This window comes from Rhinolophus hipposideros (assembly GCF_964194185.1).
Source record: "Rhinolophus hipposideros genome assembly, chromosome: 6".
In the NCBI taxonomy this organism is placed as follows: domain Eukaryota; kingdom Metazoa; phylum Chordata; class Mammalia; order Chiroptera; family Rhinolophidae; genus Rhinolophus; species Rhinolophus hipposideros.
The window spans coordinates 100,871,039-100,885,899 of NC_138052.1; the positions used below are offsets into that span (position 1 = coordinate 100,871,039).

Genomic DNA, 14,861 nt, shown 5'->3' on the forward strand with positions numbered 1-14,861 from the left:
TTCCACATTTTCTAATACGAATTTCCTTTAGTCTAAATAGAATACTTTGTTGTTTAAACATGCATAAAGAGAACAGATTCAAGTGATTTTAAAAATGAGAAAGTTATGCTTATATCAGTTCCCCGGAACCTGCCTAAACGTTTCCTTACAGGTAAAATGGGGGCTGTCCCAGAGGCCACTGGGACACCAGGTAACATGGGAGGTACCTGACCTTCAGTACACCCGCACGTTCCACAGAGGACTTACTCCAGAGTGGGTGGAGACGGAAGAGAAGAAGGGAGATGGCCTCCAGTGTCCACTTGAGCCCGGAACCGAGTGATGACTTCTTGGCTTCCCACTGGCTTTAGAGTCGCATCTTGTGGCAGTATGTGGTCACCAGCAAGCACGTCATTAACCCCTGGATCTAGCAGGAACAGCAAAACAGAGTATTTTTCATCTTCAGGCGCCCCCTGCCGAGACAGACCTCCTCATTTCCCTGAGACTCAGGCGCACGGGGCAGGGGCCGACCTCAAGCACTGAAGGCCGTCAGCCATGTCCGCAGCATGTCCGGGATCCGGCCACCTCCCACCACGCAGCGGGCCCCAGCCCAGGCCAGCACCCTAGGTCCTGAGCCGCGCACCCGGCAGCAAGAAGCCACTAACACTGGAGTCAGAGCAGGGCCCTCATCTGCCCACAGTCCTCCAAGGGCTCCACTGACTGCGGGGGGAAGCCACAGTCCCCAAGATGACCCCCACGGCCCTGCGGCCTGACTGCTGCTCCCCGCACCTCCCCCGGGCCTCTCCGGCCTGGCCCTGGCCTGCAGCTGCTCCCTCTCCTCGGAATGACACCCCTGCCACCTGGGGGCTCTGCTAAAAGCCGCCTTCCCAAGTGGCTCTTCCTAGGCCCTGCGCCAAGGTCAGACATCCTCCTGAGCATTGCTCCGTCCTACACTTCACACCTATGCTGTGTGTCACCTGCTTCCCACCAGCTCCACGGGGCTGGCCTAGCACACAGCAGGTTAAGCGGGTCAGAAGGGTGAGACGGCTCTTATTAGCCAGCAGTCCGATGAAACAGGCTCTAGAAAGAATCGTAGCCCCTGGCTGATGGAAGAGGGCAGGCTGGCACCATCCCTCCAGTGCGTTTGGCAACAGCTAGCAAAAGCACGCATGTCCACACACCCAGAAACGCCACTTCTCAGGATGTGCCCTGAGCACCCAATGAAGGACAGAACTTTTGTGATTCCCTCCCGCCACAATTTTCTACAAAGAACATCGACTACACACAGATGTTCTGGAATTCTGGAAAAAGAGAGAGAAGAACAGTGGAGGGAAAACACTTGAGGAAGGACCATCTTCACAGATGGAAAAACCCAAACATGATGAAGAAAACCCGTTAGAAACATCATCTGAAGTCAGCAACCTAACAAAGCACCTTTGAAAGCAAAATGCCTCAATCCAACTTCTAATGGCCCCAAAGGGACATTGTGAGGCAGAGCTGCGTCTCCCAGCCACAGACATAGGGCCACGTGCTGATGAAATGTCACACGGCGCCCAGAACACTGAACACCAATCAGGTCGTAGTGACATCATCCCCTCAGTGGCTGTATTAAATCCACGGCGTGCTGACTCACACACCAAGTCTCTTACCGTACTTGTGCTAGGCTCACAGCACACAAACAACCCTTAGCTGGCCAGGTGCCCACAGTGTCACAAGAGTGCCATCTCGTCCCATGGCCTGATGTGGCTGCTCAGGCTGTCTCCTTGGCTCACTGCCTCTGTCCCCTCCCACAGGAGAGACACCAGGGACGCCAGCCTATGGAGCCCGGGCGCAGCTGGGAGCACCCGAGTCACCAGAAAGGTGGGCCCAAGGAGGCTGCGAGGTGGCCCTGCTCCTTCTTGGGAGCCCAGAGCCAGAACAGGGTCCGTTCAGGGTGGGAGTGCGTCACCCACCATGCTGCCTAAGAGGCTCATGTCCTGGGGCCTCAGCACGTGTGGGAACAATCTGAATGTCCCAAGTACAGGGGTAACCAACACAAGAAAGCAATCCTGCTGCCCAGACAGCAGTTACCCTGAGGGGCTACATCAGTTTGGCCTTCGACCAGGCAGAGCCACGTAGACTTACAAGACTGCCAGTTAGCCACCTGCGTCCTAGACCGAGGACCGCGGGGACGTATCGTGGGGCAGCTCCAGTCCCCCTCTCTCTGCTAGCACCTCAGTGGTACACACTTATGTCCCAGCCCCTGGAACACCACACCCACGCCCCAGCTCCCTCCGGACCCCGCTGGAGGCATGGACGGGGGGGGGGGGCGGGGGGGAGTGGCAGGCAACCTGGAAAAGGCCGGGGCTCACCCTCAGCCTCGCCCGCTGGCTTCCAGCTCTGCCTGGGGTCCTCTGTCATCTCCCCAGGCCCAGTCCGGGTGCCCTCATGCAGGCAATTGACCAGGCCTCGCGATGGAACGGGGCTGGAGCTGTCATATGCAACATCCATGTAGCGGTAGAAACCAGGGATCAGGAAGGTGATGTGCTAGAAAACAAACAGCAGCACTCAGAGCCCGGAGAATGCAGACCCCCTGGACCACCATCATCCTGGGGGGCAATGTGGCCAGTGGCCAGTCTCTGGGTGTGCCACTCCTCCGGGGCAGGGGACCAGCCTCAAACTCCTTTGACAGGCCCAAAGCACCTGATGGTCAGCATGGAATTCGTGACTTTTCCCCTTTTTCTTATGAAAAGATAAAATGAACACACTCTGACGCTACTTATTCCAACATCTACACGTCCTCCGAGCAGATAGGCCTCTGGCCTTCGCTCCACGCCCTCCTCAGGCCTGGGAGCCCGTTTGCAACCTTCTCATTTGGTCCCTGGAGAGTGCTACGTGCCCTGCTATTAAAGGACAAAAGGACCTCGGGCAGGCAGTTGACCCGAGGTCCAGCAGGGGCCCCCACGCACTGGCCGTGGCCTCAGCGTAACAGTCGCGGGGCCAGGAGCTGCAAGGGCAGACGCTTTCCCTGAACTGCGTGTTTCCACCCCCAGGTGGCCCTTGGCTGCACTGAGTGCAGAACACACTCCAGCTCCAGAGGGGAGGCTGCGTCACCTACACTCTCCCTGCACAGACCTGCCTTCCTGAGTGTTCTTGCGGGAATCCTTGTTCAAAATCTAATAACGGCATCTGTTAACTTCAGCGGAACTAAGTTTGCCTTAACTAAACTTTAGCTTCCCTGCATCTTAGTATTTCTAACACAGAACAGAGGGGGATGTGTTTTTGGAAGCTCAAATGAGGTCACAAAGTTCTGACTGGCTGTCACTGGGCCTGGGGTCTGCCCCAGCCTGAGTGACAAAAGGGGACGGACTTCCCCCCTTTGCAGCAGCCCGTGGTGTACAAGGTGCTTCACCAGAGGCTTCGGGCAAACGCCAGACCCACCACCACCAAGTGGGGGGCTCAGGCCCCTCTCAGGGAGCCCAGGGCACTGCCGCCCACTGTGAAGGGGCATTCCGAGGCTGCCGGAGACGCTCCCCCAGGTGTGGTGCCAGCAGGCCAGCAGAGCCACACCAAACAGAATGAGCTATCCCACTGAAGCTCAGCCCAAATGGTTCTTTGGGACCAAGGCACATGACTGTCGCTAAGTGTATGGTGGTTTGTTTGCAGAAACTGACACAGGGCCACTCGCAATCTTGGATAAGGAGAAAGGCGTAATCACCACACGTGGCGGCCTGACCCCTGGTGTACGAAGACCTCCACCTCCTCAGTAAAGGGGCTGCGAGAAAGCTCAGGCCAGGGAACGAGGACAGAAACACCTTCCTCCAATCCTGAGCGTGTGATAGGCCCCCAGCGGCCTCTCGCATTGTCAGGGGATGTGCAGACAAACCCCCACCTGGGGGTGCAGAACGAATGGCCACAGCTGTGACATACACCCTTGTCCAGTAACTCAGGCCAGACTCAGGATGGGGCATGGAGGCAAGAGCCCGCCCCTCTCCTGGGATGGCTCTGGAGATGGTCCAGCGGTCGAGTGCTCAATGCGAGGCTATGAGAAGGGAACTCCCCCTCGGGCCCCCGTGCGCCTGAGGAAGCCGGCACGCTGGCCTGGAAGACACAGAAGCACAGTGCCTGCGACAAGCACACGCCCTCGGTGTGACACTCAGACCAGCTCCCCACAGGGGTACGCAGCCGACCACCCAGGGAGGCCCCACCTTGCCCAGAAGCTCAGACTTCCCATAACCGAACAGCATCAGCGCGAAGCTGTGGTTGATGCCATAGATGGTCCCATCTGGCAGGAGGGTGATGAGACCGCTGATGGTGGAGAACGCCCAGACAGACGCCGCATAGCCCTGCGCGGGGGCCACCTGGCTGCCCTCTGCCTCCTCACTGCGGGCTCCACATTTCAGCTTCAAGCTCAGCGGGAAGGTGGTGCCGTCCTTGGCTCTCCCGACAGACCGCTGAATCTTGAGATTCTGAAAGACAGACACGCACGGGGCTGACAGCAGCATCTCAGGATTTGAGCCTCTGCTGCTTTAGACTGAAATCGGTGCCACGCGCGTCACGGGGGGGGCCCCCAGGACACCCAACCCCACACTGTTCTTCCTTCCTTCCTCAGTCTTCCCAGGGAAAGCAGAGGCCCAGGCAGGGCACCTGAATCCAGCCACGCGGGGCAGGCACTCAGCAATACCTGTGGAAGGTGCTCGCCAGGTGGAGGGAGCTGCACGGAAGGGATCAGGTCTGTGATACGCTGCCCGACCACTTCCTCCCCAGAGGCGTAGCCGTGCAGGTGAGCAAAGAGACTGTCACACGACGTTATGGCTCCCTGGGAGGAAAAGCAGTGTTAGTAAGCATTAGAGCAAGATCACTCATGCTACTCACACAGCGGAAATTCAAGAGGCACAGAGGAGCTTGTGTCACAACGTCTTTCTCCTCCTCCCGTTTAGGATGGACCTAAACCACTGACTTCTGGAGTCATCCCACAGAAGCCCAGCACACACCAGACACTCACTGGTGAGAAGTACAGCCACCCAGCCACAGCTCACACCTGAGAGTTGTCTGCATGCCAGCCACCGGCTTGAGGATTTTACTTATGTAATTTTACTGAATTAAAACAATTCTATGATTTTACAGATGAGGAAACTGAGGCATGGAGATTGGGTTCCTGGCCCCAGCACACGAATACTAACGGGCTCAGCAGACGGGGGCTGACCCTCCAGAACCCTCACACCCACTTTCTGCCCCAAGGCCCATGGCAGGGGAGGGGATACGTGGCCAGGCTACGAGCAGCTGAGACCAGAACACAAACTCACATCGCTCTGGAAGGCCACCCAGGCCGAGACCCTGTCCACGGGCTCCAGCACAACCACACAGCACCGGCCGTGCTCCTGCTTCACGCCCTTCATCCACACAGACACCGGGGTCTTGTCCCCACTGCGGCTCAGGACATCCACCTGCGGACACGAACAGGCTCGCCCTGTGCCCCGCAGCGCCTGGCCGCCAGGGCCCAGACTCCAGGCTTGTGGGCGTTTGCAAGCTCTGCCCACCTGCCTCACATTCCGGAAAGTCTCCAGAATGCGACACTGAACCTTACAGCCTCTGAGTGAACATTCTAGCAGAAGGGCACATTTTAACCAGTGGTTTCGTAATGCAGCATACACAGTACATGCTAACATCTCACTTCTCAGCAGTCAATCCTTTGGATGGGTAATTTTTCAGGTCATTTAACTCCTTCCTGAGGCTCAGGGCTCAGCATCTAACATGCCCTTCAACCTGTCAGCGTCCGGGCTGGACACGTACACGGGGGGAGGATCAAAGCTCCGGGAAGCCAGCCTAGCCAGCCCCCTGACCCAATGTGAAGCAGTAGAATCATGTTTCTCTTTCAGGAATCTGTGGGGCGCCCTGCAGGTTTGCAAACGCTAGTCGAGCTTCTCCCTCCCAGTAGTGCCAGGTCGGAGGCAACATGCTTCTACTCCTGGGATGCCGCAGCCACTCCCCGAGACGACGGGAAGGGGGACGGCGCCCACATTGACTGGCCCCGCGGTCAGGCCCACACTCACCACCGTGCCGAACACAACGGCAGCGCGGCCATCGGCCTCCACGTGCTCCTCGCTCAGGGCTTCTACCACATCGGAGTCTGGCTTCAGGAAGAACCGCGTGAGCTTCTGGCCAATCAGGTCGCGGCTGCTGTACCCCAGGAGCTGGCATGCGTTGTCGTTGGCAACCAGGATCTGAGGGTTGCAGAGGGAAGGCACCCGCGTCACCAGCACTATCTCTGCCTCCCAGAAATGGCGAGAAGGTGGCGCGGGCACCAGTGGGCAAGGCCCAGAGGCCCCATCTCTCCCCAATTCTCGGCAGTGGTGAGGCTCCCAACAGTGCCACCCATGGAAATCAGAACACCCACCAATGAGTGCGTCAGACCGCACTCCCTTCCCCTGCCATGGTGGGCGCAGCGTGTCATGAAGACCATGAGGCAGACATGGGCTGTACACCACACTTCCTGCCCATCTAACAGTTCAGTTCTGTGTTATAAACGTGCATTATGCTGGCGCATTTCATTCAAATATCAAAATCCATTCTTACTTGAGTTGTAACAACACTGTAGCAAGCACGAGTAAATAACAAGCTTCATCCCCCCCTTGAATCTCTATCTTGACAACAGGACTGTTTGCTTTGACATTTAGGTCTCCAAATTCCTATCTCTTTTGTTACTACACAGGTAAAACCAGATGGTTTTCACTTAAAATGCAGACTCCTTGGTTCAAGGTCACAGTTTGAAGGCACAGACTCCAAAGCCACGGCTGTGGCACAAAGCAAAGCAATTACCTCCGAGGTCTTGGCGTCCACAGTGAAGATGGCCTTGTTCGGGTTGCCCGCGGGGGCGGGCAGCAGGGGCGTGTTGCAGCCCGAGGACAGGCCACGCAGCAGGGAGCAGCAGGAGGTGCTGCCCAGGGACGTGGCCAGGTCCACCTGCTCGGCCGCAGCCAGACAGTGCAGTGTGCCTGTGCAAATATTTTGGGCAGCCAATGACGACAGGCAATAGGAGCTCCATTTGTCTTCTGGAAAGAAAAGAAAAGGAAGCTGCAGACCTGGTAGGGCCGCCAGGAGCTGGCTTCTGAAATACACGAAGCACATGGCCCTCGCCCAACTCCTGCAAAAGGGTCCAATGGTCCAATGCACCTGCAGAGGTGCTTCCTGCTCTAACTGTGTGCCCCACACAGTGCCACCAGGGGCTCCACAGCCACAAAGAGCCATGTCCCTCAGAGCTCAAACTGCTGTGTAAATGACACTCTGAGGTCCCCTACCGCCCACCCAGCCACAGGGCGCTCTCCTGTGCCCACCATTCCAAGACCCAGAGCCCAGCTACTGTCTTGTCACTCGTTCCAGTGCTGCCTGCCTCCTTCGCTCCCCCCCTCCATGCAGCCAAGGCCACCCCTCACCTCCAGAAGACCTGCTCCCGGCCACCATCCAGCCCCACGGATTCCCAGGCCTCCCCGGCACCCCTGCAGGTGCGCTGGGCCGCCGCTCCCACCTCCTCACCACCTGGCTGCGCCCAGCAGGGCACCCTGTCCCTCCACCTTCCGACCTCTCACCACTGGGGACTGGCTCAGCCTCCCTCTGCTGCACACCACCTATGGGGGGGCTTTAACTACACCCCACCTGGCAGTGTGCTGCCAGCTCCTCTTACCCCTCCCAAGGCCCAGCTGCCTGAGCCCCTCTTCCCCATCTCAGTAATGTCAGCTCCATCCTTCTAGCAGCTCAGAAACCAAACAAACCTGAGTCACCCTCCTGTCCCCTGTGGGTCCTTCGGTGAAGAATCCCAGACTTCCTTAGTTCGGGGCCTCACCCGGACCAGAAATCACATGGCTGCTGGCCCATGCTCCTCTCCGCAGGCAGCCGGTCCCAAGGAACGGGCCCTGCGACCCCAGCTCAGACTCCACTGCCACAATGACCCATCCCTGGGCCAGCCTGGTGCCTCCTGAGGGGCTGCCTGCCTGCCTCACGACCCTGCAGCGTCTCTGGCCCTCGCCACCAGCCCCTCGCACCCCCTGCAGGCAAGCCCCGCCCTCCGGCTCCAGGCACCCCTCTGCTGGGCGCACAGGCTTCCTATTCCAGGCCCACCCAACTTCAAGTGTGTTCCCTGCTGTCTCCTCAAGCACCCCTGACAAGCCCTTCAAAGGCAGGACAATACTTTCTTCCTCACTGTGTCTGGGCCCAGGGGTATCTGGACTCTGGGGGCACCGGCTGACTTTGAACAGTCAGTGGACAATGGGCAGCGGGTACCCCCCATTCCTGGCCTCCCCGGGGCAGCACCGCCCACATTGTTAAGTTGGCTGCCCTCCACCTCCTCTCGTCTGTTCGTGTCTGGGGGGACACAGAGCCTGCAGTGCAGTTAGCAAATACCCGCCATGTGTCCCTCGTAATGCAGCCGACTGAGGACGGCGCCCCACATTCTGAAGTAACAAGTGACATTTTACTCTAATTCGACCCTGAAATATGGATGTGAATTCCAACGCTGCCTGAAAAGGAGTTTCCTGCCTGAAAATTGCACAGAGCAGACAGAGCAGAAGAGTGCCCTGTGGCCTGGTCCGCCTGCACACACCCAGCGCCTAAACCAAGGGCAGACATGAGCGATGGCACATCTCACTGTCACCGCTGACGCCCGCAAAGCCTAGAAGGAGGTCATTACCGGACAGCGTCATCTTGCTCTGGCAGAGTTTCGAAAGCCCATTCCTTCTGTTGAGGTGTCTGCGGGCCGAGGAAAGGCCCCGGCACAGGCAGCTCCGGTCCCCTTCAAAGGCCGGCGAGCCTTTGTCGTCCATCGGGAGACGGTAGGCCGTGGGAGAGTCGTCAACTAGAAAACAAGAGGACCCTGTTCAACGTCTGCAATGGGAGCACGTAAAGGCACGCTAACCAACCAGCTCTCCCCCAGGTGATGTTAGGACCAACCCCCAACACATACACCCACTGCCATCAGGGTCAGAGCCCACCTGGGAGGGGAGTCGGTCGGACCATCGCCAGGCTAAAGGACCCCTTTCAGACAAGTGTGTAGGAAGAGATGGAAAAGACGGAAAAACAGACCAGAGTGGGCAAGGGTGTGAGGAAGACCGGAGCTGCCGGCCACACAGACTGAAACTGTTGTCAGGTCAAGAGGAAAGTTACCGATGCCAGGAATCCAGTGGCTCAGACAGCTGCACCCAGACCACCCACGGAGCTTCCCAAAAGATGGCAACATGAGACAAAGGCCGGGAGTCAGGAGATGGGCTCACACCAGAGATTTGTGTTTTTAACTTTTTATTTTTAGATACTTGTAGATTTGCATACAGATAGAAGGCAAAAATACAGAAAACTCCCACATCACCTTCACCAAGTTTCCTCCAGTGGTGACAGCTTGCATAACTGCAGCACAGAACCACTGCCCGGAGGCCTGGGCCAGGGGCTGGGGGTAGAGTGCCCAACAGGAGTCTGCATCCCCTCCTCCAGACCACCTTCTAGATCTGCGGAACCCCCGAGTTCCCGGCCCAAGGACCTGGACCGCACTCCCAAGACCACCTGGGAGACCTCTGCTCCTCACTGTGCTCCCACATCAGCACACACAGACCAAAGGACAGGCCACGGAGTGACCTCTGCAAGAAGAGCTAGCTTCAACAAGTAGGCGGGGGCACCCACACATGGGCACACAGGAAAGGGGACCGGGCCTTCCCATGCCACCACAGTCCAGCCTGCCATTCCAAGGAGACCCAACCCACCAGTTCTATCCTGGCTTCAAGGTCATCATCAAGGTCCATCAGGACAGGAGGGCAGTGCCTTTCAGTCAACAGTTTGTGAACCATATACAATTCTGCATATGACGACAATAGTATGGGGTCAAACAGCATCCCTATGACTACCATCTACAAAAATTTGTTCCAGGTTAATTTAAGAAAGAAAGATAAAAGTTTTTAAAAAACTAAGACTAACAAGATAGTGGACCGGATAACTGAGTGGCCCTGCCTCTCGGAACAACTGGATCTCACCAACATACTGTTTCTATGGCATCTCTGAGCTGCCTGAAAGCAGGGACCCCAACACCAGACCTATCAGAGTGAGTCACACAGAGGAGACCAGAGAGCTACCCTATGGCTCCTAAAAGAAGCCAGGGACCCTCAAAGACGGCTAGGGTGGCCCTGCTTCAATAGCAGCCCCCGGAGCCTGGCAAAAGCAAGCCTCTCCGAAGCCACACATTCTAAACACAGGCCTGCCGCTTCCCAAAGACCAGGGCCAAGCAAGGATGCTCTCTTCCCATTAAACAGACCTGCGGACGAGCTTTCGTGAGTGATTGTAGGCCAAAAACTCAAACCAGAGATGTAGGTACAAGAACATCAGCTACTAGAAATACCTGCATGTGTGGTTGAAAATAGACAAGATGAAGTCACAACGGAGAGCAAACAAGAATTTCTCAAAAAACAACCGGCTAGATTGAAAGAAACAAGCTTCTAGAAACGAAATTTTTAAAAATTGAGGATTTAAAAAAATACTTGGAATTAAAACTTTCCGACAAAAAAAACTCTAGGCCCAGATGGCCCCACTGGTGAATTCTATCAAATATTCAAGAAGGAAATATCATCAATACTGCACAAGCTCTCCCATAAATTAAAAAAGGAGAGAACACATCCAACCCAGTTTTTGAGGCCACATCATTATCCTGATACCAAAACCAGACAAAGACATTGCTGAAAAAGAAAACGACTGGCCAATAACTCTCACGAACATGGATGTAAAAATCCTCAACAAAATGGTGGCAAATCCATCAAGCAATACGTACAGAGTAATTAATACCCCACAACCAAGTGGGGCTGCCACAGGGATGAAAGGCTGGCTTAATATTTGAAAGTCAACCAGTGTGACCCCCATGTGAAGAGGCTAAAGAAGCAAACTCACATTATCCCATCAATTGATGCAGGAAAAGCATTTGACAAGAGCCCACGCCCCTTCATGAGAAAAAACACTCAACGATTAGGAATTGAGGAAACTTCCTCAACCTGCTGAAGGCGCACATGTGACAAACCTGCAGCTAGCAACACACCTGGTGGGGGGACGGAACACGCACTGCTGGGGTCAGGGGACGGAAGCCACTCAAGCCTCTTCTATCCAGCACTGTCCTGGGAGTTCTAGCCAGGGCACACAGGCGAGAAAAAGAAATGACAGGCGCACACACCGGAAAGGAGGACGTACAGCTGTCTGGTCACAGAAGACAGAGAAAATCCTAAGGATTCATAAGATTACCAACCCACTCTTTTAAAAAGGGGGTGGAGGATAAAGGTTTTAAACAGACAAAGAAGGCACACAAATCACGAAGAAGCACAGGAGAAAATGTTCGTCATCACTGTCACCAGGGAAATGCAAAGGAAGCCCGCAGTGAGCTATCATGACAACCACCGGACAGCTAAAATGAGAGAGAATGGAAGTACAAAGTGTGGGTGAGGGGTGGAGAGCTGGGGCCCTCACAGATTAGTGGTGGGGACACACATGGCACAAGCGTGCCACTTGCCCTAGGACACAGTGATTGCACTCCCAGCCATCTACCTCAGAGAAAGGAAAGCACGAGTCCACAGACTCCTATACAGATGCCAAGGACAGCATGACTGCTGAGAGCTGCAGCCTGGAAACAATCCAAACGCCCGTCCTCGGGAGACCAGATATGCAGCCTGAAGAGTATCCACACAAAGGCCTCAGATGCAGCAGTGAAAGGGAACGCAGTGACACAAACGGTGTTGTGCACGAACCTCACAACCGGCACACTTGATACACGGTGGCACCAGACACAAAGACACCTCCTGGGGGGTCCTGTTGACGCAAAACACCAGAAAATACAAACCTGATTTACAGGGACAGAAAGCAGAGCAGGGCAGGGCCAGTGGAGGGGACAGTGGAGGATGGACTGAAAAAGAGCATAGAGCCAATTCTTAGGGTGGCAGAAATATTCTGACTGAACTGTGTTGTGGCTACGTATACATCTCGCTGAACTAAGTACGGAACATGGGAGCATTTTATTGTCTACAAATTACATCCCAATAAAGTTAACTTTTAATGTCGATGGATGGGTAAAAGAGGCAGGGAGTTACAGCTGAAAACAAATTAGTGAATTGGAAGGTATTTTTGGATAAAGAGCCCAGAATGCAACACAGAAACAACACAAAAATATGAGAGAGAAGTTAAGAGATGAAGACGGAGGTAATCTAATACGTAACTGGACAGAGAATGGAGAGGAAGAAACATCTGAAGAGCTAAGAGTGGACAATCTTCGATAACAAAAGAAGAAACCCACTGATCCCGGACCCCGGCCACACACCAGATGTCGAGAATGTCTGCTCACAAAACGTGTCATAAAGAAAATGAGATAAGCCGCAATGTGGGAGAAGATGTTCACCACGTATATAACCAACAGATAATTAATATCCAGGAGATTAAAAAGGTCAGTAATTTAAAATTTAAAAAATGTTAAAAGACACACAGCCCAATAGAAAAATGGACAAAGAGATAGGAACAAGAATTCCTCAGAAAAGGAAACCCTCGTGGCCAATAAGCAAGCCTATGACAACAGGCTTCACTCTGTTACCATAATCATGACAAATTTATACCTCCTAAATCAGCAAAAATTAAGAATTCTAATGATACCAAACATCGATAAAGATGTGGCTCAATGGGAATTCTAACAAATGAATCTCTTTAGAAAACAACTTAGGTCAAACATTTGCCTACTCTGACAGAAATTCCACTCTTAGATTTATATTCTATAGAAATTCTTACACATGGGTAGCAAGTCAAACACAAGAATGTTCAGGACAGCATGGTTCAAAATGTGAACAGAAAAAAAAGAAAAATAAATAAACCTAAACATTCATCAGCAAGAAAATAGATTGTAAATTCTGTCATGAATTATAGAGTGAAAAACAATTCTATGCACACCACAAGAATAAATCTTGGCCCTATAAAAAGTGAAAAAACAACAAGTTACAACAAACTATCAACAGTAGGGCTCCCTTTTTATAACCTCCCCCAATCTAAACAAATCCTTTAGGGTTACACACGCAAGTGATAAACTACAGGCAGGAGGTTTCTTCTGTGGGTCCAGCAGCAACCTGGAATGGCACAGGGTCCCCTGGTTCTGAATTTGGATGGTGGATTTAAATGAGTTCACTTTACTGTCATGACTCATGACTAATATTGCATTTCTCCTTCTGTATGAATCAGCTAGTATACACGAAAAAATTAAGATGTTTTATACAACCAACCTATAGACAAAGCAGATTTGACTAGTTTTGGACTACATTGTAAATGTTACAAAAGTTTACTTCATAAGATAACAAATGGGAGAGAAGGAAAGGTAATATGAAGGGAGGATAAGGACAAGAAATGCTATCTTTCGTGAAAACAATAGTGCCGACAATTGATCAATCAAGAAGTGGATACAGGAGGAGGCCGGATGGCTCAAGTGGTTAGAGCACGAGCTCTCAACAACAAGGTTGCCGGTTCGATTCCCACATGGGATGGTGGGCTGCGCCTCCTGCAACTAAAGACTGAAAAAGGCGACTGGACCTGGAGCTGAGCTGCGCCCTCCACAACTAGATGGAAGGACAACGACTTGGAGCTGATGGGCCCTGGAGAAACACACTGTTCCCCAATATTCCTCAATAAAAAATTTTAAAAATTAATTAATTAATTTAAAAAAGTGAATGCAGGAAGGACAGGTCCTTTTCTCTCTGTGCCATGGGGGGGGGGGGTCCAACCCCTCCAACTCAGCGTTGCACAGCAACTCCACACCACAAGGACGAGGGCCTCCCACACCGTGGCCAGAGGCTGGCCTCTGACAGCACAGAGCCTGGCTTCACATGACCTTAGGTCATTTCCAAGAGGTTTGCAGGGAGCTTCTGGCAAGTACTCCTTCCTCTCATGGGTGAACTTCTGGATGCAACCAACCACCTTCCTGCCACCAGACCACAAGCGAGGCAGCAAGTAGCTCCAAGTCTCCCACCCCTGCTGTACAACCACGAGCAGAACCAGCCTCAGGGTGAAGCCAACATGGCAGGCAGAAGAGCAGAAAATGGCCAGAATGCCATTTGGGGCACTGGATAAACCCACCCTAACACCAGCGTTCCTCGGGACTTCAGGTTTGGGGGCCAACAGCTTCATCCACCATTAGAGCCGTTCTGAGGCAGCATCTCTGTTTCTTGCATCAAGGCATCCAAACAATATCCAGGACGACAAATACTGTTTTTTATTGGTTGTAAAGGAGGGTGTCGGCAAAGGTTCCTCCGGGGAACACCGGCAGAGCTGGGCCTGGCACTGCGAAGAAGCCTTCCAGGCAGAAGCAGCACAGGGCAAAGGTGCCCACAGCGCCCTTGGGGAGGAGTCAACACACAGGCAAGCCCGTGGAGATGGGCCTGGAGCAGCCCAGCAAAACCCCCAGGGCCTCCTGTGCCCCCTCCAGGAGTCCGGATTGTACCCCCAACGTGGACTTTAAAGAGCTCCATGCTTGGGAACGTGACCGGATGCCCAGTTTACAAAGGTCACTCCAGGGGCGATGCTGGGGGACATGGGGGAGAAAAGCTACAGTAAGCCACGCAAGAAATTACCAGGTCTTAAAATAAGCAATGTCAGACAGATGGCAGAGGAACCCCGAGGACAAAACTCGACCTATGACTGCCATCGGTTTACTGGGTGACGAGATGTGGAAGGCAAGGGCATGAAGAGCATCAAGCCCACATCCCAAGTTTTCTGCTCAGGCCACGGCCACTCTCTGGAAAAGAAAAGGTGAAGGTGAAGGACAAAGCCCAGGCAGGCGTGGGGCCCCCAAGCGGAGACGTCGAGAGCCGGACTGCACCCCAGCTCAAGCGTCCGGGTATCGCTGCCAAGCCCCTGCAGAGCAGGCA

The 14,861-nt window shown here is 53.9% G+C and overlaps 1 protein-coding gene across 5 annotated transcripts in view; it reads right to left on the reverse strand.

Annotated features, from left to right (window-relative positions):
- PASK (PAS domain containing serine/threonine kinase) overlaps window positions 1-14,861 on the reverse strand; it is a 30,754-nt gene that overhangs the window by 15,427 nt on the left and 466 nt on the right. For 3 of the 5 annotated variants that reach the window (XR_013993558.1, XM_081052176.1, XM_081052178.1), the window contains exons 2-9: window positions 8,639-8,803; window positions 6,775-7,007; window positions 6,009-6,179; window positions 5,262-5,402; window positions 4,640-4,774; window positions 4,164-4,424; window positions 2,328-2,502; window positions 247-403 (exon numbers count right to left, since the gene is read on the reverse strand). Coding sequence is in view for 4 of the 5 variants with exons in the window: in XM_081052176.1 (XP_080908302.1) it covers window positions 247-403; window positions 2,328-2,502; window positions 4,164-4,424; window positions 4,640-4,774; window positions 5,262-5,402; window positions 6,009-6,179; window positions 6,775-7,007; window positions 8,639-8,771 (1,406 nt within the window). In the remaining variant the exon portion in view is untranslated. Of the gene's footprint in view, window positions 1-246; window positions 404-2,327; window positions 2,503-4,163; window positions 4,425-4,639; window positions 4,775-5,261; window positions 5,403-6,008; window positions 6,180-6,774; window positions 7,008-8,638; window positions 8,804-14,070; window positions 14,330-14,564; window positions 14,729-14,861 lie in introns of those variants that run through there. The other 2 variants (XM_081052175.1, XM_081052177.1) reach the window with 2 other exon arrangements.